The following is a 26375-nucleotide window of genomic DNA, read 5'->3' on the forward strand; positions in this document are numbered from 1 at the left end:
TCTTCCTGTAGATAACTTTCTCTTCGCCTCCTTTTCTCCAGATTCGATATTCTCGTCGATGGCTGCACTAGTTTAGATAGGAATATCATTTCGTTAGTATCTACTAGTCAGAGCCCGTGACAGTCTGAAAATTCAGATAATTTGAGGACATCAGGATCTCAAGGAGATAACGGATGGCTGTGGTGGCATAGTAATGGATTGAAGACTCTAAACCAAACTCCTTCAAACCCAGGGTTGTGAAATGATGGTTCCATCCGGTGCTCCGATAAAGGAAGACGAGTCCATGCATGCATAAAGCCTCGTACAGTAGCGCCAGGGAAGGGATGGCAGAGTAGGGGTCCTATTTGTAAAGCTGCAGCTCCAGCCTGGATTCTTGAACAGGGTCACTTCATTGCAAGTCGTCCAGGATCTGCTGAAAGCAACGACCCACGTTGGCCAGGATGAAGAGAAACTCAGTACAAGAGCCATGCATTGGGTGATGCCAGTGGCCCATCCTGTGCACCATGATAGAGAAGCCTAGCGTATCTAACTTCAGATTTATCAGAAATGCACACGACATATCAGAATAGAGATACGTCCTGAAACAGAGTGAGGACAGGTAGTCATTCTCAGAGAGTAATGAAGTGTTCTGGAGTATTCGATTGACCAGAGGCCGTGCAGTAAACAGATTTTGCTTCCTGAAATCAGCCACTTCGCATTCAGCTCCATGCGACAATGCCAGCAGCATCATGGTAAGGAGAGACGTTAATGGTGTGGTCTGTAGCTGTCCTTTCACAGAGATACCAGAGCTTTCCCTCATTCCTCAAGGGCAATCATAGGAGCATACGGGGGGAAATACTGTTCATGACAGGCACTTATTGACTGAACGACGTTTAACAACGCTGCCGATTCCGAGATGTATTCCAGAGCCAGAAAAGAGTAGGGGTTATCCTCGGGGTCAATCACCAACATCTGACTAACATTTTCCAACCAATATTGGAGAAGTCGTCGGTTTCCATCGAGGAGTCCATCCACGATGAGAACCAGGGTGTTTCTGACTGCCACTGTGTCAGGCGCGGAGCCAAAGAATGGACCAAACCCCGGCGTAAGCAACATTGGCATGTTGGGATTGTCTCATCACATTTTACCTGCTTTGCTTTGCATTGTCGACAGCCAAGATTACTCTTTGATAGTTGCCTTGAATTTGATGATTCTTGATGCACAGTGACTGCTGGTGATGTATGGTGCATTTGACACTGATCCAAACCGCAAGCGAAAGAAGGACATGTTCTCATGTGATAATATTTCATACGGTGTTTAATATTCATATCGGACTTCCCTAAAGATCTCGCGAACCCTGACCTGGTTTTCCATAGGCTGCTTTCCTAAGGAATCTTTACCTCTAGCAACTTCCTGCTGTCTTTGTATCTGTACCTGTAAACTTCCATTGCGAGGCTGAAAGTTCAATAATGGACAGCGAGGTTTGGTTTAATATTTGGAGAGTCCTGGCAGAGAACTGTAAAACACGTTTCCAGGGCCAAGCCTGCTCTTCAAGCGCCTGAGCCGCTGCCTTGCGTTTATTTCGCCTTGAAAGTATCTACTTTGCTCGGCCTGCAAGTTCCTCCCAGCTTCGCTCACCTCCCAAAATGACCAAGACGTGGAAATCCAATGCCACCAACATCGACTACCCCTAGGAGTGGACTGTTTACATGAGTGGTGAAGGGTTTCTGCTGGCCATAAGTACGGTTACTGGCCAAGAAATGGCGGGATCTAGCAAGGTGGAGATTGCGTATGAAGGCTCCATCAAGGTGACGGGTCGTCTGTTACCGGCTTCGGTGTGGTTGAAATGGTTACCGTTGCCTAAGACTCTCGACCATGAAGTGGCTTGCCCGCTTGAGGACATACAAAGATGGAGACGTAGGGTGGGAGTGGTGTTTTCTGGCATATCCGATAAGATTGGGAGTTTTAGGGAGGGCTATAGTCGATTTAAAGAAATAAGGACGGTTCTACTGAAATCACGATGCCCGTAATGATGATAGTGCCTGAAACAACAAATGAGAACCTGAGAAGTTTCATATAACAAGGAAAGAAATGGAAAATGAAACAGCAGCAAAGCACATTGAAAGATGGCACTTCCTGATCCCTTACTCGAAGAAAACTTATATCAGCCATATCAAGTAAGTGGCCAAGGTTATTCGTAGTATCTTGAAGAAGACCCCGGTAAAGCTAAGGCAATGCCCGCTTCAATGGCAGTTAAAAAACACGCTCGAGATCGTTGAGATTGTATTTCTGAGATGGTCTTTTACTCTCAACTTCCATTTCAGTCGGATATGGGTAGGTCGTTTCTGGGCATCATGGCTCAACTGACCTCAGAGACATATCATTATCCCTATACGAGACACTACTTTAGCTCTGGCGGTTGCCGCTCTGGAGTGTATTAGGACTGCGTTGGAACCGAGACCATTTCTTGCCTCGCTCTTCGACCATTCGTAAGTGGTAACTGCCGATTTTACACCTGGACTAGTATGTACGTCACACTGCCGGACAGAATGACATCGCAGCCCTTGAAGCCTGTGGACGGGAACAATGCTGCTCTACGATGATGCGTTTTTTTTTAGGCGATTCCTTCAGGCTGTCGTCTGGTGCGAAAAAAAAAAAAAAATGGTTGAAGAATATAAAGAGGGCTGCGGGCTTGGAGTTGTGCCTTTAAGAGGTTTTTGGTCACTATTCCTGCGAGGAGCGATGATCGTTATATCACAAATATGAGAGATGAAACTGATATTCATGGCAGCCTCATTGTATTTGCCATCTCTGAAGACTGGAACCTGTTGCATAGGAACGGAGTTTAAAGCCCCCGCCTCGTTCTGAGTCCCTGATCGATCGGGATAGCGACGAAATTCGCCTCGGAATCTCGAAAATATTAATATGGCACATTGTAAATAGTACCGGCTATCTTTCTGTACAGATAAATGGACTTGAAGAGTCTTCTTTCGCGCCGCTTGTGCCACTTGAGCCAGGGTATGATACGACTATAAGAGTGAGTATTAGTGTGAAATATGTGACAGTAAGTCCCAAACTTGCGTCCTATAAACTTCTTCCACAATATCCTTGTACCGCACCGTAATGTTCGATGCCAGCCGGGCCAAATGCGCGCATTTACCCAGATCTGATATAAAGTAAAAGCTGGACATTGTCGTACATTAGCTGTAGAGCAAATGCTTGCAATCGAAGGCTGTTTGCAGATGCCCTGTTCGTAAAGCGAATTTATGCATCAAGGTCTTTGTTGCTCCCAAGTTGCAGCTCGAATGGTATGGTGTAAAATTAAGACCAGAGTCTATTGTCGGTCAGCTGCTAGCTCCATCGTATTGGCATCATAACGATTGGGATATATGGTTCCAATAATCGACGAAGCAACCAAATGGAGCCTATGAACAAATTTCTAGTAGCAGAATCGTGTTCGAAAGCATTGGTCGTTCGAAGGTCGCAGGCGTTCTATCATGGTCACCTCTCCATCTTCAAGCGCACTCACTTGGCATTCTGTCTCTTCAAAGATGAAGTACCGTAGACTATGGCAAGCCTAGTATAAGTTAGCACAACTGCATTTTTAGAAATGGAGATGCGCCTCGTACCAGTCTCAGAACTCTATTGCCACTGGCATTCTTTGTTTAGGCGTATAGTTTTGACACTTCCTATCATCATCACCAGCGTTATCATGACCAAGTTTCTTTTTACCTGACTTATGTAGTATGTGCATAGTAAAAGAGAGGTATGGTTTGATTCCAGACTTGCATTCAGTGTACGGAAAGGTTGGGATTGATCAAATTGCGACGGGGCTACCAGTCGAGAGCACTTCCCTGTCCACAATTCAGGAATTTCAATCTCGAAAAAAGTGCATTGATTCTATGCACTCAAGAGTTATCCATAGAGTGAATACCGCAGCCGCCCGCTGGGTGATGTCGGAGAGATCGGAGAAGATAGGAAAATTCCCCGATCTCCGATCCGATCAGCAAAATCTTCTCCGATGTTTTGACTCCGATTCAGGAACAATCGACCAACGGACGAGCCATATATACTAAAATGGGTTCCAGATTGGCAGCATGTGAGCGATGCAGAAAGGCGAAATTAGCCTGCGATCACAAACGACCGGTGTGTACTCGCTGTCGCAACACCAACCAAGCCGGCATCTGCATCTACCGCGATTCACCCTTCAAACGTCGAAGAACGAGCGTTTCGTCGCCATCGGTTGAGCCACAGAATAGGTTAGATAGCCCTCGGTTCTATCCGAAACCGGTACTGACGGCTGTACAGTCTGCGATCGCCGGAGGAGTCGCCGTTGTTCAACGCCCGACAGACCCCATATCCGAATCCTGGATACCTTGGATCTTCGAGCCATGCTGCTATCTTTAGCCATATCTCCCCGGATGGAGATCGCAGCGACACATTCCAAGCTATGCAAGGTAGTCACTCAAATGGAGATGATCACTTAATACAGCAGGGTGCCGATACTCTCCGACAGCTACTGAGCGCGTTCCCACTGAAAGGAATAATCGATCTGGTCTCGTTCTGGCTTGCAAAAGGCGTCAATCTGGCTCTTACAGGACCGTTTGTTGCACAATGTACCGAAAGCATGCACCATCTGCTAGCATGCATGTCGGACGGGAACTGGCATCTGGCATATGCACGACAGTTGCTGCAGAACTCCGCCCGGCCTCTGGAATTTGATCAATCTTCAACACTCGACTCTTTCTCCGCCCAGTTCCTACATCAAAATACTCGATGGGAGACCCTGGGACTATTCTTCTCAGCCGTCAGTCGCGCGACGCTGGATGTGTCCTTCTTCCCCTCTCTATACTCGACGGAGAAAGGACAATATTCTCTTCGTCGCATGGCGATGAAGCTCTGCGATTATATTTTGGACATTTGTTTATCTTTGGACTGTTTGAATGACTTGCAACTTTTATTCCAATACGAAAATTTCATCGTCCACTCGCACGTGGATGGAGACCAGAGTGAGTGATATCGTCGAGCTTGGTCTGCATTTTATTATTAACGAATCAGGTTATCATTCGTGGCGCAGAATCGGGGATGTGATTTCTTCAACATTCGCATTGGGCTACCACGAGGATCTCGAAGCGAAACCCGACGCACCTCCGTTCCTAACAGAGATGCGCAAAACCGCTTCTGCCAGAATTTACTCCGCGGACAAAAACTTGGCCATTTTCCTTGGTCGACCTCCCCGAATGTGCAAGCGGTTTTGTCATCTTCACCTTCCTTCGAGCTGGATAGGGTTCGAGATGTTGGCCTATGGACATACTCCGAATGCTGATGGAGACGAAGAGATTAAAGCTACGTATTGTGGGGATACGCGCTGGTCTGTAATATGCGCCTCGTTGAAAGAGGATATAATGGAGATGCTCCGTGATGTCAAAGACGACACATATATTGAAAGAGCAACGTACGTTTTCATCCTGTTGGAAGTGAACCAAGCTAACGGAACAAGTGCCATTCAAGAAAAAGCCAGAGCTGAATGGGAGGCACTACCTCCCCAATTTCGATTAGACAGCACCTTGAAACAGTTTACTGGGAATCCGTTTGAGCGAGATTTCGTGGCCAGTGTGCGACTCAATCATTTGCAGGTGTTGTTTCTTGTACATCTTCTCTTGCTGGACAGCCCGGCTGAACCAAATGCGTCCATTATAGAGGCGGCGCAAGAAATGCTCTCCCTGGTTACAGAAACTATTCTTCTCCGGGACCGACTTGTCAATTCAGGGACGAGTCTCATCTGGAAGGTAAATACTTGATGTACGGAGATACAATTTCATATCACTAACCACCAAAGGTTGCCCACTTTGGTCTTCCAGCGGCCGGAATCCTACTTCTCGCAATGCTCAGACAAAGAAACAACTCAAGCACTCCGATACCGTGGACAAAGACTATCCAAGACCTCAACGTATTCGTCGCCGAAGTCGAGATAGGAACAATTATTCGACCAGAGGATCCAAACTACGCATTACTATCCAAGGCAACGCAGACTATCCAGAGGTTCCTTGATTCTGTGCATTCGAAGATAACTCCCCAGCCGCGAAACGAGGATTGGACGGCGTTGCTGAACCAGGACCTCTGGGATTCCGAGTTTGCGTTCTGGGATAACATGGCAGGTCATCCTTCACTGGACCCTTTGCCGGAAGTGTAACATGGCTCCGATAGAACCACTAACACTTATCCGACACTTATACGGGCTTCGCTGAGCCAAGTCGAGATCACTCGTGACCTGCATCAGAATATCTAATCACCTTACAGATCAACTCCTCCGATTCAATGTGCGCTTAACCTTTCCAACCGAAGGGATACTACCATACTCGAGAATCAGTCAGGTTGGAACTTAGCCCGGTGGAGTCGACAGATCTCCAGTTCGGCATCTCCACAAACTACCCCACCATGACCTGACGAATGATACTCGGCCGATTGGACATACACCATAGCAGACAACTGCGCTTCCTCTATCCTTTAACCTCCTAATAATGGTTACATGATATCGTCAACCCAAGATGACCGACCAAAAGCGACCGCTATCCCATACCGCGACGAACCTCTACCGAATGTCCCAAACGACCTCGTTATCCCGAATGTCTTGAGCTTGGATTTCGACGAACGACTCTGGGTTCCCAAGCCCCCGATATCTGGTTCCGCCCTCTTGTTTTCTCCGTCTCACAGGGATATTTCGTCAATCTACCCCGTGTCCGCAAATCGGGAATCCTATCGCGCCATCGCCATACCGGACCTGTTCACGCGACAACTCTCCACGGTAAATGGCATTACCTCGAGCATGATTGGTGGGCGACGGAGGGGAGTCACGCGTTTGAGCCGCCTGGTGATATTCATACGCTCGAGGTTCCGGACGGGGTCGAGGAGATGGTGACGCTGTTTCATGTTACGAGAGCGTACATTTACGTTGATCCAGATGGGAAACCTGTGGGGGTGGAAGATGTCTTTTCGAAGCTTGCAAGTGCGAAGATGCATTATGAACGGGTTGGATTGGGTGCGAATTATGTTGATCAGTTTATTCGATGAGCCGTTCATTCTGCAAGGATATAGAATATGCTTCTGGTTTCTTCACATTAATTGCACGACTTTCTATATTAGCACGACTTGTCCCTGATGTATGAATAGAAGATTCTTATGTCTCACTTCGAATTTGTTGTGGGTGACATGTCCAGGATAGTGCGTCCTCAGTCCACGCATAAACTGTTTGAAATGGCTCGCATGCCAGAAAAGAACGATAACGACAAAATTGCTATTCGCGAACACATATCGAGAGAGATAACGAGCAAGTCGAGCTCTAGAGCCAACAGGATGCAGCTCGACACAATAGTAAACGCGTAAAAGACAGTCATTTTAGGCTTCGACGGTCAACACACTCAGGATCGAGATGACGGACCGGACGCCCTGAATCCTGATTCCTTTCCAAGCGCCATTCCTCTGGCTCCGTAATGCGTCGGGCAAGTTGAAAAACTCGAACGAATTCCCTGAGTGCAAAGGCGCCAATGTAGGCAGCGATTGCTTTGATGAGAATGGCAATGGCTTCCTCAAGACTGTTCTCCATTGCAGACTTCCATTTGAATATAAGAGCACGGAATCGAATTCCGTTAACCCGATAGATGATGTCGTTACTGCCTCAGATATACGGTCAGAACGGTCGAAAAGAAGAGGGTTTAATGAGAAATTATACGCTCCTCAACTCTGGGAGCGGTTGCAATACTGCCAAACTTTGGTTCCTGATCCACCCGATCCGAGGATGCAGGTCAAACCCTATTGTGCTGATCAATCACCTCGGGCTTCTACTTTTGTAATTTAAAGACAAACAGGGCCTAGATCTCTGGCGAGGGAATTGGCTTCCCTCATCGCCCAATGTTAAGGTCTCAGGCACAAGTGTGTATTTCGGCACAGGATATACATCCACGTCTCCGGTAATACAATGCCGCCATGACCCCTTGGTCAAGATATGCTCTACGTCCTCTCATCGCCTAGCTGGAATGAGCTCCGTTCCACCATCGGGGCTGGTGGATTGACCTTTCGTATTGTTATCCCAAATGGACAAGTGATCAACTAAACTGCAATTCATTATCTCCTGATAAAAGCCAGACCGTCTCATTTAGCAGGATCAATTGCTTCCGTCCGATCATCTCCCGTTCCAGGCCGAATGTACTCCGGATTTGCATTGTTCTCGTCTGCATGGCATCATGGGCGTCGTTGGGCCGAATACTATATACAAGACAGGGGACTTGGTTCAATTTCGACCGCTCACTGTTTCCCGAGAGTAAACCAGACAATAGAAAAGCTATTCAAGAATAACGGAACACACTGTTGCAAAAAGCTTCTATTCATCTCCCCTCTTCCTTTATCCCCTTTCCCCGACGTCCAATAAGAAGATTGCTCACCGCTGAGACCATTGAGTAAAGGAATCAAGGCCTGGTCTGGGACGGAACTCATCACCGTACGAAAACAAATGCAGACCCTTTGTTCTCCAATCAATCATCCTTGGCCAACTTTTCCAGCTTCGCCCGGCGTGCCCGTAGCATCTCCTCCATAATTTCCGTCTCGATTTTGATAAATGTTTTCTTATCAACCGCTTTGACAGGAAGTTCTGAGTCTGCTTCCATCATTTTCTTCGGGGATTCATGAGTAAACCCGAGCATTTTCCCACAGAACAACACAATTGCGCCTAGAAGAAAGACGGCAAGCACCCCCGGGAGGATAGTTTCGACAAAAAACTCGATGAAAAAAAAAAAAAAAAAAAAGATCATTGTAAAGAAGCGTTTGGAGAAAGGGTCCTTGTCGACCGGTAAATGAAAGGACATTATCGCGAACTTGGAAGACGAATTACAGTGGTTGAAGCAACATTAACTAAAGAAGTTCAAGTTGACGAGGACTTGATGCAAGAGGGAAGGGCCGATACGGCCTAATATTCCTCAGGTTCCCGCTATAGCCTTAGTAAATACGACCGAATACGCAGTACAAGTAGGATTACTCCGCTTATGGAAATACCACGGTGCATTGATTCTGGTTCACTTGTTCTTCTATGCGTTGACCATGATGCTGGGTGAAAAGTCATCCTTGGCAAACTACTGGAGAATGGATCTTAAGGACATTCATGGGGATTGCTACGACAACCAGATTCAGATAGCACCAACGACACTCGTCCCTTTGTCATCGAATCAGCTTAGAAATGAAATAGGGTCTTGAATGAGCAGGACTCAACAGAGTCCCGGCGTTATGGCGTGAACCGAGGACGACCGGGATGCCGACACGATCTGACGCACAGGCTCGGCCCGGCAGATCAGCATCGGGACTGTGGAGCCGAATGACGAACCGGCAGGTCGGTACTACAGAGCACGAGCCCTAAGGATGAACGTTGACATGCGCATGGGATTAAGACGACGATCGATTCCAGATTGTTCTAGTCCTGGGAAACGGTCTGACAGCTTTCTAAGCTTGGTTGTTTTACGTCTCGGAGCAGTTAGAAAGTCCCGAGTTCCGTTCCGCTAACGAGCAGGCCACGACCCGTACTCGGAACAGCCACCCAATAGGAATTCCGATAGCATCATCTCCGAACCGAGCATCTCGGCATGTCAATACTAATCCAGACGAGGGCTAGAATATCGAAGGCAAGGAAGCTGTCATTTATAAATCAGCATGCTGCTCGCTGCGTTTCATCCGATTACTTCGCTCTCAAAGCCTGCTCAGCCCTCGAAGGCCTGCTTGATTTCAGCATTTACCAAATCGCCGCTGCATCTACATAGAAGGCTCAAGAACAACTTCCCCCGGCTCTCGATAACATGTCGGCTGACCCGGTAAGTAAATTGACACCCAAATGCGCTGTGGCTGTCATCAAGCAGAGTGGGCTGATTGCTTCGCGTTGCATTTCAGAAAGGACTCCCCGATACCGACGAGGGAGGACGCGACAGTCTACCGATCTATAGACCAGATGGGCGATCCCTAGGTGTCTCGTTTTCCAACGTCACGGCCGTCGGGGCGAGCGGCTCTTCGCAAACAGTTACCGACCTCCTCAAGATCTTCACGGACATTCTGACATGGCCTGTCAACACCGGTCGCAAGTTGATGAAAGACTCTCCTCAGAAATCGTCATCGATCATCCAGGATGTCACCGGTGTTCTCTTCCCTGGCGAGACAATGTTGGTTCTGGGCCGTCCCGGGGCAGGCTGCTCGACGGTCCTGCGGGTTCTTGCCAACCAACACCAATCCTTCCAAGAAGTGCAGGGCTCGATTCAGTATGCTGGTCTCTCTTCGGCTGAGATGGGAAAAAGATATCGTTCTGAAGCTGTCTACTGCGCCGAAGACGACATACATCTACCTATGCTGCCGGTAAAAGACACCCTGGACTTTGCCTTGCGCCTTCGCAAACCCGAGGCCCAACCCGAATCTTCGTCGCAATTCTCGAAGTGGATGACTGGCCGCATACTGGAATCGCTGGGGCTGTCTCATACATACGATACCAGAGTCGGTGACGCCTTTGTTCGTGGTGTTTCTGGCGGGGAGAGGAAGCGAATCTCTCTGGCTGAGGTGCTTGCTGTCAACCCTGCCCTCGCATGCTGGGACAATCCCATCCGAGGACTCGACAGCTCCTCCGCACTGAGCTTCCTGGAGCTTCTGAGGGACATGTCAAGGCGCACTGGGATGTCCAATGTGGCGACGCTCTACCAAGTATCGGAAGCAATGTATCAATATTTCGACCGTGTCGTCGTCATGTATGAAGGGCAGATGATCTTCTGTGGCCCTGCCAGTCGGGCAAAGGAATACTTCTTGGAGCTTGGATTCCATTGTCCAGAAAGGCAAACTACGGCCGACTTCCTCACGGCAATCACGTCTCCCGCGGAACGGAAATTCCAGAAAACATTCAATGGTCCTCGTTACGACACAGCCGAATCCCTCGCCCAAGTCTTTCGCAGCAGTAATGACTACCGTCTTTTGCAGAAGGACATGATCAGGTACCAGGAAAACATCGCCTCGGACGCGTCTTATACCAGCAATTTCCAGTCGGAAGTGGAAGGGATGCGTTCCAAGCTCAGTCCGAAGTCAGCCACTGAACCATCCTCGCTCGGTACCCAAACTCTCACGGCGTTGCGCAGACAATATCAACTAACTTGGAGAGATCGAACGACCTTGATCACTGTCTTCATTCTAACAGCTGTGAACGCTGTGATCACCTCGTCGGCTTACTACATGGCGCCCAAAACAGCCACGGGCTCATTCGAACGAAGCGGTGCGCTTTTCTTTGCCTTGGTCTACTTCAATCTCAACGCCCTCACCGAGGTCCCGAAAACAATTAGGTCACGCGCTATCCTTCTGAAGCAGCACCGGATGGGATATGCACACCCAGTTGCCCTGGTCATCGCCGGAGCACTCGCTGAGATACCGGTTGCTTTTCTCCAGGCACTCGTCTTCTCATGTTGCTACTACTTCACCATCGGGCTGGACAAGACAGCTTCAAGTTTCTGGATATTTGTGCTCATCGTTTTCACTCACCTTACATGCATCTCGTGCCTGTTTCGCATGCTTGGAGCCTGGGCACCGAATCTCAACACTGGGTTCTTGATGGGCGGATGCGCTGTGCCGGTTACCTGTCTCTATTCAGGATACGCGCCCCCTGTCCCGACAATGCACCGCTGGGGTTCATGGATCCGACGAATCTCGCCGACGCCGTACGGTGTAGAGTCATTGATGGGCAACGAGTTCGCAGGTATCATGCTCCATTGCACGCCTGGCCAGCTCATTCCACACGGATCAGGCTACAACGACATCCAATACCAGGGATGCCCCATGGCAGGAGCGGTGAAAGGATCAGCCGACGTATCGGGGGAAACTTACCTCACTAACCAGTATGGATTCAATGTCAAGTTCCTTTGGCGGGACTTTGGCATTATCCTAGTTATGTGGTTCCTTTACGTGGTCCTGACAGCTCTTGGCCTCAGCATCATGACACGTGAAACAAGCACGTCGAATGCGCGCGCCTACAGACGGGGGGCCAACCCGAGCGGTTTCTTTTCGGAAAAGACAGACGTGGAGGGTCAGAGTCAGCAGCCAGCGGCGCCATCAGCCTCCGGAAGCTCCATCCGGACGACCGTGGAAGAGACGGCAAACCAACGTACTGTTTCGCATTCCAACCAACGTACTTTCTCCTTCCACAACGTCAACTACTTCGTTCACTCCGCCGGACAGGAGCTCCACCTGCTCAACAATGTCACGGGATACGTCAAGCCAGGCCAACTGACTGCTCTTATGGGAGGTTCCGGGGCTGGAAAAACGACACTGTTGGAAACGATCTCTGGCCGCAAGACCGAAGGAAGAACGGAAGGGACCCTCCTTTTCGACGGAAAACCACTTGACCAAGGCTTTTCGCGTGCGTGTGGATTCTGCATGCAGCAGGATGTCCACGAGCCGTTGGCCACTGTGCGAGAGGCACTGCAATTCTCGGCATTCTTGCGACAGTCCGCGGAGACATCTCACGACGAGAAGGTGCAGGACGTGGAGAAGATTATGGAATTGCTCGAGTTGGATCCCATTGCGGACGCAATTGTCGGCTCGCTGGGTGTTGAGGAAAGGAAGCGTGTCACAATCGGAGTTGAACTCTGTGCTCGTCCATCGGCGCTTTTGTTCCTGGATGAGGTATGTTCCGGAATTTGCCTTCATCTTTCCTTCGACTTACTGACGATCAATACAGCCCACCTCCGGTCTAGACAGCCAGGCTGCTTTCTCAATCGTCGCATTCCTCCGTAAAATCGCTGCCCAGGGCATTCCGATTGTTTGTACGATTCACCAACCGTCAAGTGTCATCTTCGAGATGTTCGATCACACCTTGATCCTGGCTCCCGGTGGCCGCACCGTCTACTTTGGCGAGACCGGAGAGCCGCTCAATGGTTATTTCGCTCACCGCGGAGCCGTCATGGGCCAGCAGGATAACCCAGCCGAATTCGTCATCACAACGGTGGCCGCATCACACAACGACGAGAACGGCGCAGACTGGCCGCGCCGCTGGCAGGAGTCCGAGCAATCTAGCGAAGTGAACGATCGTGTGATGTCGATAGCAGAAAAGGCCTCTCCGGACTTTGAATCAGACACTGCCCCGGCAAAGCAATACGCGCTCCCGCTGAGGGCCCAGATCTTCCATTTGACGAAGCGGCAGTGGAAGTCAGTCTGGCGAAACGGACCATACAACTTCAGCAAGCTGTTCAAAAGCGTCTTCTTCGAACTACTGGTCGCATTCACTTTCTTCAAAGCCGGTCCTGACGTTCCCGGATTGCAAAACCACGCTCTGGCCTTGCTGATCGCGACATGGGTGGTTCCGACAATCGCCAATGATATCCAGGAAATCTGGTTCGAGAAGTGGTCTATCTTCGAGGCTAGGGAGCGCAATGGTATTTACGACTACAAGGCGCTGTTGGTAGCAATGATCGCCGTCGAGACACCCTGGCAGGCATTCAACTTCAGTCTGATTTTCCTCTGCAGCTATTGGACAGTTGGATTCCCTGGCAGCAGCGCCGCGACCGGCATGATCTACTTCATGTACCTCCTATTTTCCGTGTTCGCTACTGGATTCTGTTACCTGATGGCCTCGATGTTTCCGAACAGCACGATGGCCGGCTACGCCAATTCGCTCTTCTGGGTGATTTTTATGATGTTCGGCGGCATCGTTGTTCCCCGCGACGCGCTGAACGATTTCTATCGCCCATGGATCACCTGGGTCGACCCGATGCGGTACTACTTCGGTCCGATGGTCTCTTCCAGCTTACACGGTGTACGTGCGGCGTGTAGCGATTCCGACTTGGCTGTCTTCGACCCTCCTCCCGGTAAGAGCTGTGGTGAGTACGTCGAAGCGTACAGCAGTTCAAACGCAGGGTACTTGCACAATCCGAATGCCACTGCGTCGTGTGCATACTGCCCCTACTCCGTCGGTGACGATTACGCGAGCACGATGGAATTCTTCTACAACGAGCGTTGGAGGGACTGGGCGGTGTTCTTGGGCTTTTGTCTGACCAACGTCGTGCTTGTTTTCTTTATTTCGTGGTTGACTCGGGTGCAGATTCAGCGTTGGAGACGTTGAACGGGTGTAGCGTTTTTGAACAGAACTGATGAATTGGTGACTAGAATAGGAGGGATTGTAGACATGTGGTGGTTTGGATACAGGAAGATTTCATTAGACATATAGAATAGAATTAATAGTAATAGATGAAAAGATATCAATAGGATCGTGTCTTATGTGCTCCGATCAGTATAGCGAATTCGGGATATCTTCCGGATCAAAGCCTGCTTCTAGCCAATGCGACATGTAGTTTACCTCGGGCATTGCCGGCAATGAGGATAGAAAGTTCTGTGGCTCCGACATCGTCTGGTCTTCCATGTATGCTGTTGAGACATTCCCTTGGACAGGGAAGCCTGCATTGTTGCCACTGCAGATTCCGAATAGCCTGTTAGCAGCAAATAACGCGAGGGATAAAACAATCATAATCAAAACAAAGATACAATAATTTCGAAAGGAAAGCGAGACACACCTTTGTAACCACGGGAATAGATCAACCAGATCCTCGTTTAATTGACTGTCGGCCAGGGACGATTGAAGCGCATCTTTGGCCACTTTCATTATGTCCAGACTTAGAATCTTACCATTGATGGGCCCGACGTGCTGAAGCTGATCAAGGCACTGAATCCCACGCTCAACCACACTGAACGTTCCTCTGGCATATTCCGGACTGGTTCCGGGATCCAGTACATCGTAGAGTAATGTGACGCAGGCGGACACTAGGAAGGCTGCGAGTGTTCCGTCGAACTTTATCTTCGAACATCGGTGAGAATATGCATCGTGGGTTAAGTTGATTATGCATCTCGCCGACGAGATTGATGCTTCAATTGAGTCATGAACGTGCATTGCACCTGCTCCGCGCTCCTCCGCCTCGGCCTTTGAATTGAAGAATGTCGCAAACACTAGCGCCGGACGGTGCATCAGCACCCGAAGTAGATAGTAATGACAGCCCAACAGAATCCGCTGTACCTCCTGCCATCCATCACCAACAGGGAGATCAGGGTCAAAGAAGTGTAAATATGGCGGCAAGTTGCGGGTAATTGACTCCAACTCCATGTCACATTCGATCACGGCGTGGCGGACTTTGTTGATATCCGCGACGTTTGAAATGCTTTTGGTGGAGTAAATGTCCACAAAAATTCTGTCAGCTACCTTGCCAACTCGGGCCATCGCTCTGACGTATCCGCACTTGCGGACAACTATGGGGGAAGGATCTGAAACGCCGGAGTCACCGATTGGTCCAGGTGAGGGTAGATCTTCCGGGTATGGTACATCGATCAATTCGTCCCGGAACGCTGATGGCCGACCCGTGAATATTGTGCAAGCTCTTTCATAGGCATATATTACCCAGAAAGTCCGCCTTAGGCGATGCATTGCAAGATTGGCGCCGTCTACGACCTGCGAGCGGTTGATACCGAGGGCCATTGCATTACGAGCAGCGTGGCCAAGGCAGAGGTATGCGTCATTAGGTCGCATGACTTGAAAGGCGTACATGGCCTAGATTGAGTTAGCACTGGTTGATCCGATAGGCACCTTTATTTGCTCTGTTATTTGTTCTGTGCTTTTGCACGAGCATATGCGGTTCAAGGGAGCTCACCTTAAGAAGAAGAAAGTGCGTCGAGCGCAGACTGGGATTCTCGAACAAATTTGTTGCATCATCAGCCCTTTTAGAAAAATATGCGGCCCACCCCTCGGACACATTCACGTCCTGTTTCCCTTCGAAGCTTGACACCCGGGCACCGATTGCCAGAACCATGAGTAAGAGCTCTTCACCCTTGACAGGAGTTCTCTTAGACGGCGGTTGCCACATACCATCCCACAATTCCATGATTTCTGAATATACTAACACTGGTACCTGAGGATGTATCAACTCAAAATAGGATTTGATAAAGGCTTCTCCCAGCTCACGTGGGAAACAAGCATTGGATTGGCAGTTGGTAGCATCGTTATCGGCGCTCAAGGAGAACATAAACCGTTCGAGTCCCCAATTGCCCACGCCCTCCGGAACAGGACTGCGCTGGGGGGTCAAAAGTGTCTCGTGGGCTCTGCGTTTGATACGTTGGTAGATGCGCTGGATGAAGCAGAAATGAGAGGACGGGCCTGGTTCATACGTAAGCGATATAACCCCCAGAAAAGTGTCACAAAATGTTTCTTCTCCGTGGCTATCTACTTACCATAAAATTGGAAAGAGCCGGTATCTTTGTTAGACACGCCAATACCAGCCCGCAATTCTCGCTGTCGCTTATAGTGCACCGGATCATTCAGCAAGCGAGGCGGTGCAGCGTCAATCCGGGGCGCTTCCGGGGTAGGTGCGGTAGTAGCATCAAGCGAGGATCCAACATTATTGGTAGAAGGAATCAACATAGGCTGTTGCCGACTGACTCTACGCGCTGCTTGCTTCCTGTCGTTCCTCGGGTTGCGGTAGGTACACGAGGCTCCAGAATTGTCGGCACCCGGAGCATGGGGTCTCTCCATCACAGCGAATCTTCCGCGCGCGACACTGCTCGCAGGCCAGAGCCACTCGGGGCTTGCGTTTGATTCCCCCAGGAGTCGAGCTCCCCGGTGACACATTCCCCTGTTCATAATCCATGTTCTTTTTCCCGCAGAGCAACAGAATCGTTTCACGGCGATGCAACCAGCAGGAAGGATACCGATACCGATTTCGATTCCGAACTCCGAGCCGAAGCTGAGTCAATTTCTGATCACGTGCGTTCAGGGGCGTTAGCCCTCATTTTCGTTTCTCTTTGTCCGTCCTGTATAGCATTGATTTTCTGTATATGGGGGCAAAGATTATGTTCATCGAAAACCTTCAGTTTCCAGCATGGGGAATGGGTAACTCAAAGATCATTGACCCGCCTTTTCGAAAATATTAGTGCCGCGATCCAGATTGCGAGACCTTGGTATCCGTCACTAAAAGCACCATGGTACAGTCGATCTATAGAGGTTCAGTTGTGGCTCATGGTCTGACATGATATTTACATCATTGGAACGTGGTAGTTACTCGTAGGAATCCATAGCGCATTCTTCCTTTATATATTACCAACGTCGTGTATCACAATGTCTAGCCACGATCAAGAGCAGATAATCCCCGGTGATTACGAATATGTTATTGTTGGCTCAGGTGCAGGAGGCGGGCCACTTGCCGCAAATCTTGCCCGGCACGGTCATCAAGTGCTTCTTCTTGAAGCTGGCGACGACCAAGGGCATAGCCTTACGCAGAAGGTTCCCGCCTTTCATATTGTATCCACTGAGGATCCAGCTATCAGATGGGATTTCTTTGTCAAGCACTACGACGACGAGGCGCAGGCAGCGAGAGACCCCAAGATGACCTGGGAGACACCGGACGGGAAGGCGTTTATCGGGGTCAATCCTCCGTCTGGTTCAAAGCAAAAGGGCATATATTATCCGCGAGCAGGGACATTAGGGGGATGCACGGTACACAACGCTCTGCTAACTGTACTACCACCGGATGAGGACTGGGAGCGTATTGTTAAGATCACAAACGATTCATCCTGGAATCCGCAACAAATGAGACATTACTTCGAACGACTGGAGAGATGTGGCTACCTTCCAGAGGGAACCGAAGGCCACGGGTTTGGCGGCTGGTTGGAGACAAACCATGCCGAGCAAATTGTGTTAACTTCAAAGAAGCCATTCATTGAGGCTGCTCTTAATGATGTACCTTCGCCAGGCAATCAGGTCGTCCACGATATAAACATTCAAGAGCCTCACCAAGTCGAAGGAGTGTATCAGTTGACGCTGTCTATGAATGACAGGGGTAGACGGAGCAGTGCTCGGAACTACTTGGTCGCTACTGCTAATGCAAGAAATGCAGACGGAACCAAGAAGTATCCGCTCTATATCCGCACAAGGTCCTTTGTAACCAGAATCATGTTTAGCGATAGCGATGGAAAACTCAAGGCAATCGGAATCGAGTTCCTGGAGGGAAAGAGTATGTACAAGGCAGACCCGACATACAATCCCAAGCATTCTGGGGCCAAGAAACGCGTTTTCGCCTCACGTGAGGTTATTGTGGCCGGAGGTTCATTCAATACGCCACAGCTTCTGAAGTTAAGTGGCATTGGTCCGAAAGAGGAGCTCCACAAGTTCGGGATTCCAGCCCGGGTTGACCTTGCTGGTGTGGGTTATAACCTCCAAGATAACTACGAGTACCCAGTCATCTACCAATGTGATCAGAGTATCTCTGTGTTCAAAGACTCGCTCTTTGGCTCCGCCGGGGATCCGTCTCTCGCCCAATGGATCCAGGAGGGCAAGGGGCCGTATAGGTCAATCGTGGAGACGATGGGAGTGAAGAAGAAGTCCAAAGTCAGCGAAAACGACGAATTAGACCTGTTCCTTTTTGGAGGAGCAAAAAAGTTCCCTGGGTACTTCCCCGGTTACTCCAAGGTGCTGGGAGGCGCCTTGAACCGATTTTGCTGGAACCTCATCAAGGTACACCCGCGCCGATCCCAAGCAGGGTCCGTCACTTTACGCTCGGCAGATCCCCGCGATTTGCCAGAGGTTAATCTTCGGCTCTTCAATGAGCATGGCAACAAAGACAGACCCGACCACGACCTCACTGCAATCGCAGACGGCGTTGAACTTGCCCGTTCAATGTTCAGGAGTATCCCCGAGCCTATTGGTCCCATGGTAGAGGAGTTTCCTGGCACCTTTATCGAGAGTCTCGACGCACTCAAGCAGGATATCAAGGACAAAGCATACTCACACCATGCAACCAGCACCTGTCCGATTGGCGCAGATGGAGATCCAATGGCATGCCTTGATTCGCGATTCCGCGTGCGGGGTGTCGAGGGTTTGAGAGTCGTTGACGCTTCTGTTTTCCCCCATATACCAGGACCCTTTCCTGTTCTTCCTGTTTACATGATTAGCGAGAAGGCAACGGACGTGATATTGGAAGACATACAACTGGACCTGAACGATGCGGTGCTTGATGAAGCGTTAGAGGACATGGTGTTGGAGGATGGCTAGTAATTTGCTATACTAGGTATTTAGAGTCGTATAAAATGAGATAAAATCAGAAGCTTGCTTGTTCTCTTTCGGTTCTGACAAAAATTTTTAACTAGTTAACTAGTTAATTAGTTAGAAAGGCACATAAATTTCTGCCTTAGTTTCCAGGCATCAATATACGGGCCGCTTAGTTAACTAATTAGTTAGTTACCGAAAAGGGATTTTCCGCTGCTTCTCCGACGCCCACTTACCAGCTTCTGGTGACACTCCGCTAAGGAAGCACACTCAGAGTCTCAAACCGTATGGTATACTTGGGACACTTGTTCAATGAAACGCAGAGGGCAGAGTGGCCCTGTACGCAAAAGATTGCGAGTCACTACAGGCTGGTAGGCTATTCTGCGCTTTTGTCATACATGAAGTCGCTGATAGATTATCAAGTAAAACTTGTCGTGGCCGCCGCGTGAAATGCGACGAAGCGAGACCTGTTTGCAACAATTGCGCTAGGAAGAACCGACCATGCAAGTATGACGATGCTGCTCCCAGTAGCGCTGGAAACGAGCCAGTGCCGCTGCGTCGTTTGAGACGCGCCTTTCCGCAGAATGACGACGGCCAAGATGCCAGGGACTCATCTATGAGTGGCCAACAAGATACCAGTTACCACTCCCTGGGACCTGCATTCCCGCAAACCCACCTACCACAGGGTGAGCGGAGCAAGGGCGGAGTTTCGCCCGAAACCCAAAGAGACGCGCTGCTTTCCTCGAATGGGTTGGATGCGATCGATATTCGCGGTCTGGAAATACCGACAACTCTACATGATTCACCCTCACCGAACCTGGCTGCCATATTCTCGCACGCCGAGAAGCCTCCGTCATTTGCCCCATCGGTCGAGTCGCCGATTCGCGTGACATTAGGTCTCACAGGCAGCACAGGTGATGGTGGCCGGAGGAACAGTGAAGATCGCTCAATAGCACTCCTCGTACAGGAGCAGATCGAGTTGAGTGCGGCGGAAGTAACCATTTTCCGGAATTACGTTGAACGAGTTTCCAGATGGGTATGAGCCACACCACCACACATCATACAATATGCTTACGGATACAGATCGATTCATTCTCCCGCGACCAGCCATTCTATAGAAAAGTGCCAATCATGGCGCTTCGGTGTCCTGTCCTCATGAACTCATGTCTTGCGCTGTCAATGAAACAGTCAACTCTGAAGGCATCAGGAGACGAGCAACGTATTCGCGAGAATGCTGCCATTCACTACCACCAGAAAGCTATCAAGGCGCTGAGTACGTTACTGGCGGATACTGAATGTGCCTCGAGAGATGAGATTTTGGCCTCGAGCATTATCCTTTCGACGTACGTATGCACGTTGTTGTCGCGGAAGACCAAAGCTGACTTCCACAGGTATGAAATGTTCGATGTCGTGGGCGAGAGCTTCGGGTCTCATTTAGGAGGCGTCGCGTTTTTCTTACAGTCTCGTCGGGTTTACGGCAATCAATGCGGACTTCAGGGAGCTGTGTACTGGACGTGGTACAGACACGAAATCTGGGCGGCTCTCCAAACTGGCCGACAGATGCTTCTCGACGAAGCATATTGGCAGCCCCCACTTATTAAGACATTCGAAGGCGTCTGCGTTGAGGACATAGCAAATCGCGTGATTTTCATATTTGGACAATGCGTATCCTTCTGCAATTCAGGTGATACAGGCGAGGCTAGTGCCGATGAAAAGATCGCAGCTCGGCAACGTAGAGTCACCACCTTGGATGCTGCCCTGGAGGATTGGAAAAGAAAGCTTCCATCTTCCATGTCCCACTTCTTCGCGGAACCGACAGCATCCCAACAGGAGAATGCGTCTCATCAGTTTCCTTTTTTGTGGTTTATGTATCCACAGAGCGGTACGTATACTTGACAATGGATAAAACCTGTTTACTAACACGAGCCAGCCATCGCCTATCAGGTTTACCACGCCTCGAAGATCTTGTTAAACTTACATCGACCACCAATACCAGCCGAGAGTCGAGGCTTAGGCCACACGCAGTCGCTCTGGACCCGTCGCCAAATCGAACGATCTCGCGAGCAGATATTCCTGGTTTCAAACGCGGGCGTTCCCGACACCTGGAGCCTGGTCTCCACACAGTGTCTTTACATTGCGGGACTTGTAACCGAGGGGGTGTTGGAAAGACAACGTACACTAGAACTGATTGAAGACTGCCAGAAGAGTTCCGGTCGACGGACCATGTGTCTTGCGGACGAGCTGCGAACACTGTGGGCTCAATGAGTCGCGGACCCTGAGGATAAACTTTGCGCATCTCCTTTTATCGTCCATGATTACGGTGGGGATGTGGGACAACTCGGCGAATTGCCGTTGAAAGCGAGATTGTCTCCGGCTCGACTAGTTTTCGCGCTTAGCCTCGTCATTGGTCAGTTATGCTCGGTTTCCATCATGATGTGGTCAGCGCTCCCCGCATACCCCATATCTCCGACATCCGTCCGGCAATTATTAATTGTTCAGGATGGCTGTGATGGCATATATCTGGCACAACTTACGTTTAAACCTGGCTGTATACGCATTGAGCTGGATAGAACAAGAACAGCAAAGATGTCTGAAAACCTCCATCCAGTCTTCCGCAAGGGAGCTACCGCTCTCATCAGCGGAGCAGCTTCTGGAATCGGTCTGGCGACGGCGCACTTCTGCTACTCTCGCGGCATGAATCTGATCCTTCTCGATGTCCACGAGCACTCACTACTCGAAGCAACAAGTCAATTTCCATCAACTTCGGAGATCAGAACATCAATATTCCACCTGGACGTTGCAGACGCGAACGCCTGGAAAGTGCTGCAACAGGGCATTTCGACAACGCATCCCTCTGGAATCGACTTTCTCATGCTAAACGCCGGGTGCAGTGTCGAGCCAGAGGCTGGAAAAACCGTCTGGCAAGACCCGGAGTATTTCTCGCGCACCCTCGCCGTCAACACATTAGGCTACACGAACGGAATCGCAGCCCTCCTCGACACCATGAAAAACGGGAAGGAATCAAAACCCCGCGCCATCGTCCTCACTGGCTCCAAGCAAGGAATCACCAATCCCCCGGGTAATCCGGCCTACAACGCATCCAAGGCCGCCGTGAAATCCATCGCAGAGCAACTATCCTACCATCTACACTCCGACCATCCCGAAATCAGCGTCCATCTCGTCGTCCCCGGCTGGACGTACACAGGCTTCAGCGCCGGTCGGTTCCCGTCCAAACCGGATGGTGCCTGGGCACCGGAGCAGGTTGTTGATTACATGAATAGGAAAATGGCGGATGGCGTGTTTTACATTGTTTGTCCGGACAATGAAGTGACCGAGGAGTTGGATCGGAAGCGGATTGTGTGGTCGACTGGAGATGTCGTATATGAGCGGCCACCGTTGTCGCGGTGGAGGCCGGATTGGAAGGATACGGCTGCGGCGGAGATTAAGGATAAGATTAGTTTGTAGACCGGGTTTAAACAAGAGATTGATGGATTGTTTGAATTCACGCGGTTTCGGTGTACTTGATCGACCCCAACTGGGATAACGAATATCCACCAATCAGATCGCATAGCGAGTTTCCTCGATGATGACATCTATCCCAGCCCATGCTATAAATCGCCCATGTCACATTCAAAGGACACAGCTAGAGATACCATTTAGAACTCAGCAAGATGACTATTCAAGGATCCAACGTGCTCCTCGTAAGCATTTCACTGCCCATGTCCGGCGGCAGCTCACTAAATGACTTAGACTGGGGCTTCTATGGGAATCGGCTCCGCCATCGCCGAAGCACTCGCTGCGAAAGGCGCGAATTTGATTCTCTTTGCGAGATCTGAGGTATGGGAAGCCACAATCAGTTTAGAAAAATTGTCTAACGCCTAGCAGGATAAACTACAGAGCCTCGCGGACAAAATCAAGAAGCAGCATGCAACCAAGGTGATCTACAAAGCAGTCGACATCCAAGACTACACCGCGGTCGAAGGCGCCGTTAAATCCAGCGTGCAGGAACTTGGCCAAATCGACATTCTTGTCAACAACGTGCGTCCCCCCTCCCTCCAATCCACCATTCCCGCCAATCTAACAAAATCAGGCCGGCCTGGCCCTCGGCGCCCCCTCTGCATTCCACGACCTCCGAGTATCAGACATCCTAACCATGAACAACACCAACATAAACGGCTTCATGTTCGCAACCCACGCAGTGCTAAACACCTCCATGATCACCCGCAAGATTGGCACAATCCTCAACATAACATCGGTAACTGGCCTTGAAGTGCCCCCCTTCCCAGGCGAAGCAGTCTATCACTCAAACAAGGCGGCACAGGAGGCCTTTACGAATGCATTGCGCAACGAGCTGAGCGGAACGAATATCCGCGTTATGGCGCTGCGACCCGGTTGTGTAGCAACGAATTTCCATTCGCAGCGTGTTGGACATGATAAAGAGATGTATAATAGCTTCTTTGAGGGATTTCAGTATGTCCTTTCCATTCTATGCTCATGCTATTGGCGTTGCTAACTTTGCTTGCAGGCCTCTTGAACCAGTGGATGTCGCAGAATCGGCCGTGTATATGCTGGAGCAGCCGTTGAACAGATCAGTGAAGGCTCTTGATGTTGTTCCTTCTGGTATGTATAGTTCAATCAACATCTACGGGACTTCAGCTAACGCTATCCAGCGCAACGATCGTTGACTGTGTTTGACCGGGAGTGGAACAAGAGAAATGCATAGTCTTGTTTTGACCACTATTCTCTGTCTTGCCTGATTATTCTGTGTCTGTTCAGCAATAAGAAATCCATTTTTATATATAGCCCAAGAATTGGGTATCGGGAAGTCGATAGTTAATCCGGGCTGCACGTGGCTATTATGGATGGAGTGGGATTCTAACCAACCGAAAGGCGTTAAAGTGGACATTTCAGTGCTTCTTTTCCATTGGCGTCGCCACAATTATTCTCAAATTTGGTACATAATACATTATTGGAATTTATTGGGGTTGCGCCCGTGGTTCTGGTGCTCAATGGGGCCGAAAATTCGCCGGCAGAGTCTGTTCATGCGGCGGTGACTAATTACTCTGTATGAGTTAAAACTGCCTCCCTCTTGAATAAAGGCTCATGTCAACTTCTTCTCTTGCTGTAATTAGCTGTTGACCAGTCACAATAATACCTCATCTTCAATATCTGATAGTTCTCGGCAGTTCGCGATGCGGTTTCTTTGCGGGACCACTTCGAATGTATGTGCACTGGCAGTTTTGGATTGAAATTGGCCTTTGTGAAAGGCCTCAATAGCTAGAGATATGTTATTCATGATGAAAAAGTTGATAAAAGATAGGACTGAAGTATGGTTGTACTCAGGAACCGCCGCCCAGCTCGGTAGTGGATTTATTGACTTTTACGACCAGAATTTGGTCTTTTGTACATATTTTTTTGTAGTATGTATAATGTTGAGTCTCCTTCTATAAAACTCTACTCTGTACATACCCCTGCTATATACACTATCTCCTCATCTCACAGCGATCCTCTCCCCCGGACCACCGCGCAGACCACCGCGCAGACCACCGAACCTTGGTAGTGGATTATCCTACCCAACACCGAGACGATGGGACTGGAATACTGGATCAGCACAGACCAATGGATCGGATAATCATTGCCCTGATCAAGAAAATAGAGTACGAAAACGCTAGACCCGCTGAGACAAATACATAGGGGTCAATCACCCGAATTAGGCAAGAGGCACAAGCTTTGCTAGTGGAACCACCAAACTCTGTTCGTTTCGCATTTTCTCTCCTGCATCGTGTATTCTTTTAATCCCACCCCTACCCCCCTCTCTGAGTCTCACTATGCAGCATCATGGCCAACAATTATGGTGAGGCTATCACTGTTGTTACTGCTGTCTTTCTCGGCATTTCACTGACGACGGTGCTGCTGCGATGTTTTGTGCGATTCCGTGTGGTCCAGGCCTTTGGCTGGGATGACACCTTGATGGTTATTGCAGCAGTGGGTTCTGCATTTCTCCTTGATGAAATTGTGATATACTGACCCTGCCAGATCTTGAATATCGCGTTTGCAACATGTGGCTTTGTAGGCGTAAAGTATGGCATGGGCAAGCATCTTGATTATTTCCTCTTCCATTACGATGATTTTCACAAAGCATTATTTGTATGACCTCTGGCTCTCTGTCCTCAACATACTCAGGCTAATCATATGAACTAACAAAATAGTGCTTCTGGCTGGGCCAACTCTTCTACATAGCTATAGCCATTGTCGGCAAAACCTCGATTATCCTGTTGCTACTCCGCATCACAGTCAATCGCATCCATATCAGCATTCTCTATGCCACCATGGCACTCAACATGGTTGCTGGATTGGTCTTCATCTTTGTCACCATCTTCCAGTGCACACCTGTCAACCACTTTTGGAACCGCCTGGATCAGGACTTTGGCAAATGTATTGACATTGGGGTTCTCATTGGCGTTGCATATCTGTGCAGTGCTGTTGCAGCTCTTACTGACTTTATTATCGGCCTACTTCCGGCATTCATAATATGGAACTTGCACATGTCACGGCGAAATAAGATTGCTGCGGGCATGATTTTGAGTCTGGGCTGCATGTTCGTTCTTCCCCCTTGTGCCCGCACCCATTGTTATGGAATAAAGCTAATATAAATCGCATTGCAGAGCAGGTATCGCCGTCATAATTCGCTTCCCCTACCTCCAACACTATGGTGACAAGGAATTCCTCTATAAAACCGCCAACATCGCCATCTGGTCGAACATTGAAGCTGGCCTGGGTATCACCGCTGGCTCCCTGCCAACATTACGCCCCCTGATCCGATTCTTCCGCGAAGCCTCACAGGGCTCCTACGGCCGTAACCCAGACTCATTCCCACTATCAACTACCCTGGAAAATAACACACAACTCCAACAGTCCAAGCTAGCACAGGAGGGTGAGCTGCGGCTCTGGCCCGGTGGCAGGGATATTGAGGCACATGGGGTGCACACAGTGGTGGTAGGGAATGGACGGGTTGCAGCTGCACCGGCGAGTAGCAGTGAGGAGGACTTGAGTCCGCATCCGAGTACGGTGATGGGGAGTCGGGATTTGGGGCGGATGCGAAAGGAGTGACCGTGACCTTTTCTTTATTTTTCTCTCTGTTTTCCCTTTTTTGTTTCATTCCATATACCCTTGATTGTACTATATACTCGCAGCCCTATCTTATTTCTTCTACCAGTATTCCGAACTAACGTAAAAAAAAATTAAAAAATAAAAAAAAAAGAGAGAGAGAGAGAGAGAAAGAAAAAGAAAAAGAAAAAGAAAAGAGCGAGCGAGCGTA

The 26375-nt window shown here is 49.5% G+C and overlaps 10 protein-coding genes across 10 annotated transcripts; 8 read left to right on the top strand and 2 right to left on the bottom strand.

Moving 5' to 3' along the window:
* Positions 1 to 795: 795 nt before the first annotated feature.
* On the bottom strand, positions 796 to 1101 carry ASPGLDRAFT_29922 (uncharacterized protein; the record flags this gene model as incomplete). The annotated part of the gene is made up of 1 exon (XM_022543900.1): positions 796 to 1101. One exon carries the CDS (start codon positions 1099 to 1101, stop codon positions 796 to 798), a length of 306 nt encoding a protein of 101 aa, XP_022395997.1.
* A 2940-nt stretch (positions 1102 to 4041) lies between these two features.
* Positions 4042 to 6640, top strand: ASPGLDRAFT_77682 (uncharacterized protein). The gene is made up of 5 exons (XM_022549910.1): positions 4042 to 4238; positions 4288 to 4988; positions 5038 to 5434; positions 5480 to 5768; positions 5819 to 6640. Exons 1-5 carry the CDS (start codon positions 4057 to 4059, stop codon positions 6170 to 6172), a joined length of 1923 nt encoding a protein of 640 aa, XP_022395998.1. The 5' UTR covers positions 4042 to 4056; the 3' UTR covers positions 6173 to 6640.
* Positions 6509 to 7050, top strand: ASPGLDRAFT_70181 (2,4'-dihydroxyacetophenone dioxygenase family protein; the record flags this gene model as incomplete). Its single annotated transcript, XM_022549456.1, has 2 exons — positions 6509 to 6640; positions 6694 to 7050. The coding sequence occupies 2 exons, from the start codon at positions 6509 to 6511 to the stop codon at positions 7048 to 7050; spliced, it is 489 nt and encodes a 162-aa protein (XP_022395999.1).
* Positions 7051 to 9815: 2765 nt separating this feature from the next.
* On the top strand, positions 9816 to 14181 carry ASPGLDRAFT_1507027 (uncharacterized protein; the record flags this gene model as incomplete). Its single annotated transcript, XM_022542178.1, has 3 exons — positions 9816 to 9830; positions 9907 to 12663; positions 12719 to 14181. The coding sequence occupies 3 exons, from the start codon at positions 9816 to 9818 to the stop codon at positions 14096 to 14098; spliced, it is 4152 nt and encodes a 1383-aa protein (XP_022396000.1). The 3' UTR covers positions 14099 to 14181.
* Positions 14113 to 16688, bottom strand: ASPGLDRAFT_52763 (fungal specific transcription factor domain-containing protein). Its single transcript, XM_022547832.1, has 4 exons — positions 16249 to 16688; positions 15672 to 16174; positions 14547 to 15571; positions 14113 to 14444 (listed from the first exon to the last, which is right to left on the bottom strand). The coding sequence occupies exons 1-4, from the start codon at positions 16655 to 16657 to the stop codon at positions 14264 to 14266; spliced, it is 2118 nt and encodes a 705-aa protein (XP_022396001.1). The 5' UTR covers positions 16658 to 16688; the 3' UTR covers positions 14113 to 14263.
* Positions 16689 to 17131: 443 nt separating this feature from the next.
* ASPGLDRAFT_77685 (GMC family oxidoreductase) lies at positions 17132 to 19623 on the top strand (the record flags this gene model as incomplete). The annotated part of the gene is made up of 2 exons (XM_022549911.1): positions 17132 to 19018; positions 19606 to 19623. 2 exons carry the CDS (start codon positions 17132 to 17134, stop codon positions 19621 to 19623), a joined length of 1905 nt encoding a protein of 634 aa, XP_022396002.1.
* On the top strand, positions 19591 to 21437 carry ASPGLDRAFT_1055385 (uncharacterized protein). The gene is made up of 4 exons (XM_022539489.1): positions 19591 to 20093; positions 20141 to 20400; positions 20449 to 20939; positions 20988 to 21437. The coding sequence occupies exons 1-4, from the start codon at positions 19674 to 19676 to the stop codon at positions 21320 to 21322; spliced, it is 1506 nt and encodes a 501-aa protein (XP_022396003.1). The 5' UTR covers positions 19591 to 19673; the 3' UTR covers positions 21323 to 21437.
* Positions 21438 to 21643: 206 nt separating this feature from the next.
* ASPGLDRAFT_40007 (SDR family NAD(P)-dependent oxidoreductase) lies at positions 21644 to 22522 on the top strand (the record flags this gene model as incomplete). The annotated part of the gene is made up of 1 exon (XM_022545154.1): positions 21644 to 22522. One exon carries the CDS (start codon positions 21644 to 21646, stop codon positions 22520 to 22522), a length of 879 nt encoding a protein of 292 aa, XP_022396004.1.
* Positions 22523 to 22728: 206 nt separating this feature from the next.
* On the top strand, positions 22729 to 23780 carry ASPGLDRAFT_137146 (SDR family oxidoreductase; the record flags this gene model as incomplete). The annotated part of the gene is made up of 6 exons (XM_022541507.1): positions 22729 to 22758; positions 22808 to 22894; positions 22943 to 23095; positions 23148 to 23527; positions 23583 to 23677; positions 23728 to 23780. 6 exons carry the CDS (start codon positions 22729 to 22731, stop codon positions 23778 to 23780), a joined length of 798 nt encoding a protein of 265 aa, XP_022396005.1.
* A 1115-nt stretch (positions 23781 to 24895) lies between these two features.
* Positions 24896 to 26372, top strand: ASPGLDRAFT_1507035 (uncharacterized protein; the record flags this gene model as incomplete). The annotated part of the gene is made up of 4 exons (XM_022542179.1): positions 24896 to 25042; positions 25094 to 25204; positions 25267 to 25655; positions 25723 to 26372. The coding sequence occupies 4 exons, from the start codon at positions 24896 to 24898 to the stop codon at positions 26165 to 26167; spliced, it is 1092 nt and encodes a 363-aa protein (XP_022396006.1). The 3' UTR covers positions 26168 to 26372.
* Positions 26373 to 26375: the final 3 nt, after the last annotated feature.

Source organism: Aspergillus glaucus (assembly GCF_001890805.1).
Source record: "Aspergillus glaucus CBS 516.65 unplaced genomic scaffold ASPGLscaffold_32, whole genome shotgun sequence".
In the NCBI taxonomy this organism is placed as follows: domain Eukaryota; kingdom Fungi; phylum Ascomycota; class Eurotiomycetes; order Eurotiales; family Aspergillaceae; genus Aspergillus; species Aspergillus glaucus.